The sequence below is a fragment of the Otolemur garnettii genome, unplaced genomic scaffold, assembly GCF_000181295.1.
Source record: "Otolemur garnettii isolate 467f Iridium unplaced genomic scaffold, OtoGar3 scaffold00113, whole genome shotgun sequence".
NCBI lineage: Eukaryota > Metazoa > Chordata > Mammalia > Primates > Galagidae > Otolemur > Otolemur garnettii.
The window spans coordinates 3,153,737-3,157,686 of NW_003852508.1; the positions used below are offsets into that span (position 1 = coordinate 3,153,737).

At 30.9% G+C, this 3,950-nt stretch overlaps 1 protein-coding gene across 1 annotated transcript in view; it reads right to left on the reverse strand.

Annotated features, from left to right (window-relative positions):
- The window catches only part of PPP1R42 (protein phosphatase 1 regulatory subunit 42), a 21,676-nt gene extending 18,854 nt beyond the window's left edge, over positions 1 to 2,822 (reverse strand). The window contains exons 1-2 of the mRNA XM_023517543.1: positions 2,606 to 2,822; positions 337 to 503 (exon numbers count right to left, since the gene is read on the reverse strand). Of these exons, the coding sequence (XP_023373311.1) occupies positions 337 to 503; positions 2,606 to 2,734 (296 nt within the window). The 5' untranslated portion in view covers positions 2,735 to 2,822. The remainder of the gene's footprint in view (positions 1 to 336; positions 504 to 2,605) is intronic.
- Positions 2,823 to 3,950: the final 1,128 nt, after the last annotated feature.

A 3,950-nucleotide genomic window follows, 5' to 3' on the forward strand; every position in this document is an offset into this window, starting at 1 on the left:
GGATTCCATGGAAACTTTTTTCACCAGTTGAGCCTACTTGAGGATGTTTAGATGTCATTTTAGCCCTTAAGACAACCCAACCCCTGAAAAAAGTTTATCATGCTTAATAGAACACAATTTGTTGAATAATACATATGAAACTACTTATTTTGTATTTATAAAAGTGCAAGAGGATAAAAATTGAGGCCTGTTCCACAAAACCCAGGTGAGATGCAGACTGAATTTCATATTCAATTTACTTCTAGAACTTCAGAAAATGGAAATGCCTGCATACATAAAATATAAGTACTATGATGGTGATACATAGTTACATTACTCAGAAACAAAAGCACTTACAGTTTTTCCAGTTTCTTTAATGACCTGAGGTTCTCTATACATGAAATACAATTGTTTTGTAGATATAGATGGGTCAGATTTGTTGCATAATTCAGGTTAGTGATTTGAGTAATACGGTTATCATATAAATATAAAACACTGAGATTTTTGCAAAGAGAGAGGTCTTCCTAAAAGGAAAACAAAACAAAGTTAATTTATCCTTAAAACTTTTGAGTTTTATTTTTGAAAAAGTTTTTTACTTGATCATTCTGCAAATTTCCCTAAGGTTAATATGAAAGGACAGTCTTTCTCTGTTCTTATGAGCACAGTGCAAATAAGTTCTAGGCTTTAGTAGTCTGTATTATACCAATAAAATTGATTTTTTTAAAGAAGTTTTTCTCAGTGCTAGTAATTTTCCTTGGAAGCAATTAGGCTGCTCTGGAAGTTGAAGCACTGAACTAATTATTGTTCCAACATTATAAATTAGGGCTAAATATCTTTATAGGATTAGATGTAAACTGTTATGGTTTATAATACTGAAACTTGGAAGTCATCTAGATATATAAGAAAAATAGATTAATAAAAAACTATGATAATGCTGTTGAAGGGAATACCATAGAACCATTGAATATCCTTTAGTTTCTTTAGTAATATCGTATAGATTTCATAATACATAATTAAGTGAAGCAGTACATTCAATATAACTGTTATAAAATTATATGAACATATGTCTAGAAAAAAGACATTACCTAAATGTTACAAATTGTTATCTCTGAATGGTAGGATTACATTCTTTCTTTTTATATGTATTTTATACAAATAAACACCAATTACTTTTGAGATAAGAAATTACTTAAAGGTATTTTTTAAAAGGCTGTCATTTCTTGTGTCATAGTAGAGTCAGCCTAATAAATAGACAAGAAATAAAGCAATGTTCTGCTCACAAACAACTCAGCCTTCATTAAGTTCTTTTAAAAATACAGCCATATTTTAGAAACTGTAAGTTTACAGGGTCATTCTCACTGTATTGTGAATTACTTTGACCAGTTTGCGTTCCTCCTAACAAAGATCATCCATGCTAGAGGAATATTGGTTGATGTGAGGACAAAAGAACTTGAAATGAGAGCTCACTGGGGCTTCTCCTGAAAAAGCAGTATGTATAAGGTTTGATGAGATAGAGCTCTGGGCAACAAAAAAGCATGATGTTTGGGCAATTGGTTTCATGGAAAGAAGGATCACCAGGAAACCAAAAAGGGATCTGGGTTGGATTCCTACCAAAAAACCAAGCATTTTTCAGTTGATAATTCTGCTTGGGCCTTTAGTGGGTTTTTTCTTTCAATAATTAACTTAATATTTCTTAAGCACTTAATATGTTATATTGTAAATATACACTTAATATTTCTTAAGCACTTTAATATGTTATATGTAAATATACATAATCCCTGCCTCAAAGTAGCTCATATGTTTCCAACAAATTTTCTTTTACCTATAGTCTTTAGCATTTATTAGAGACAACAGATAGCAATACAAATGGCTTAAAGGGTTATTGCAACAAGTGAATCTTTCTAAGAGTAGAATGTGAATGTTTTAAAATAATAACTGAGAAAATGACATGAAGGCTGTGTTGACCAGTTTGATGGAAGTATTTCAGATTGCATGTGAAAACCCCACACTGTACCCTAGAAGTGCATTAATGTACATAGTTACCATTCAATAAAAAAAAAAAAAAAAAGGTTATTGCAGCCTTTAAAGTTTCCCAAAATACAGCCAGGAATTACCTCAGCACTGAGTAAATGTAATTTGAGAGTATAATCAAGTAAACATCTTGTCTGATATAACCGATCCTGTATAACACATATTTATAAAACCAGTTAAATTATGTACAGAAAAAAATTTCACTGTTAAACTTTTAAAATATGGTTATTTATATAGTTACTTCATAATACTCTGATATGTAAAAAAGTATATATTCCAGGGTTTTGGAATAATACAAAAGCAATTGCTTTTGAAATTATTTTCCAACATACCCTTTCAAATCTAGTTTGAGGATTGTAGGAGAACAGTAACATATATTTAACATGACAGTGGTATATTTTATAGAGACTTAATTTTAATAAGTTGACTATCACAAGTAGGAAATTAAAATAAGAATACAATATAAAGCTTATTGATAAAAATGTAGTTAATAAGAATAATCTATAGTTAATCTATTAGATATGGTACTCAAGCCAGTTTCTAAACTTTACATTGTTAATTATATAAAAATAAGAAATAATTCCAAAGTTCTTACAACTGAATCTATATTTCTGTCTGAAAAATTTATATGAGTTATCTTCTTCAGGCACTGTGAAATGGTTTCTTCTTTTCGGGATTTAAGATTGCTGTTTCTCGCAATTAGATCCAAGGTCAGTCGAACCATGATTTCTCTAAATATCAAACTCTCAGCAGTAGCTCTGTTTTGATACCATGTCAAGAAACAGGTTTAGATATTGTTTATTTCCAACTTTCTAAAAATTAAAGAAAAGAAGTATTATGATATCACATAGCAATTTAGGAAAAGTTATTTTGACTTACTCTTTACTTTTCTTATATAAAACTATTTGATTAGCTAGTTTATTTTTAAGGACTTTGAGTTATGTTCCAAGTTTTTAGACTTAGCTCTTTTATAGTAAGACTTAAAAGCACCAAAATTAAATGTACAGTATTCACTCATTTTACTTTTAAATCTTTTCCTGAGTAGTACTGAATTATTGAATTGCTGTTGTAAGCATTTTTTCCAAAAGATGAGGTCTCACTATGCTGCCCAGATTGGAGTGCACAGGCACAATCAAAATGCACTATTGCTTTGAACTTCTATAAACTATAGAAGTATAGTCTTAAACTATAATCCTGCCTCAGCCTCCTAAGTAGTTAGGACTATAGGTTCATGTCACTGTACCAGCTTGTGGGCATCTTTTGGAGGCTTATTAATCTCTCCTGGAGTCAAAAAGCCCTCCAAAATATATCCTCCAATGTACTCATTACACAGATGAAGAAACTAAGTCCCAGAGATTTATCTCAAATTACTCAAGCTAGTGGCAGATGAGAATGGGACCAAGTCTTCTGGCTCCTTTTTCCATAGTACCCCTAGAGATCATATATCTGAAGCCCCCAAATCAGAACACATGGTGTGAAAACCTTGAGTATATACATAGGACAATGGTGCAAAACACTTGAAAATGAAGCTGGCCTAGAAATTTTATTTTGTTTTGTTATAACCATAATACACAAAGAGGCAACATAATGCTGTGTTTCTCAATCTACATTTCCTGGTTCATATTTTGGCTTCTGTCAGGCAATCTTGGACAAATTATCTCAATTTCTTATAAAATAAGATAATAATGGTATCTATTTCTAAGAGATAGTGTGAGGATTCATGAGGTAATCATTATAGAGCATTCTGCACAGTGCCTGGAAAATAGGTTAATAAATATTGTCTATTATTATTCCATTACTTTTTTGTTCACAGATAAGGTTATCTTCACTGTTTCACCTGGAATATATCAGGACTGTTAAAAATGTGGAACATGCTATCAATAAAACATTACTTTATGTAAGATAGCCATATGTTGTCTGTAAGTTTGAGGTAACCCCTT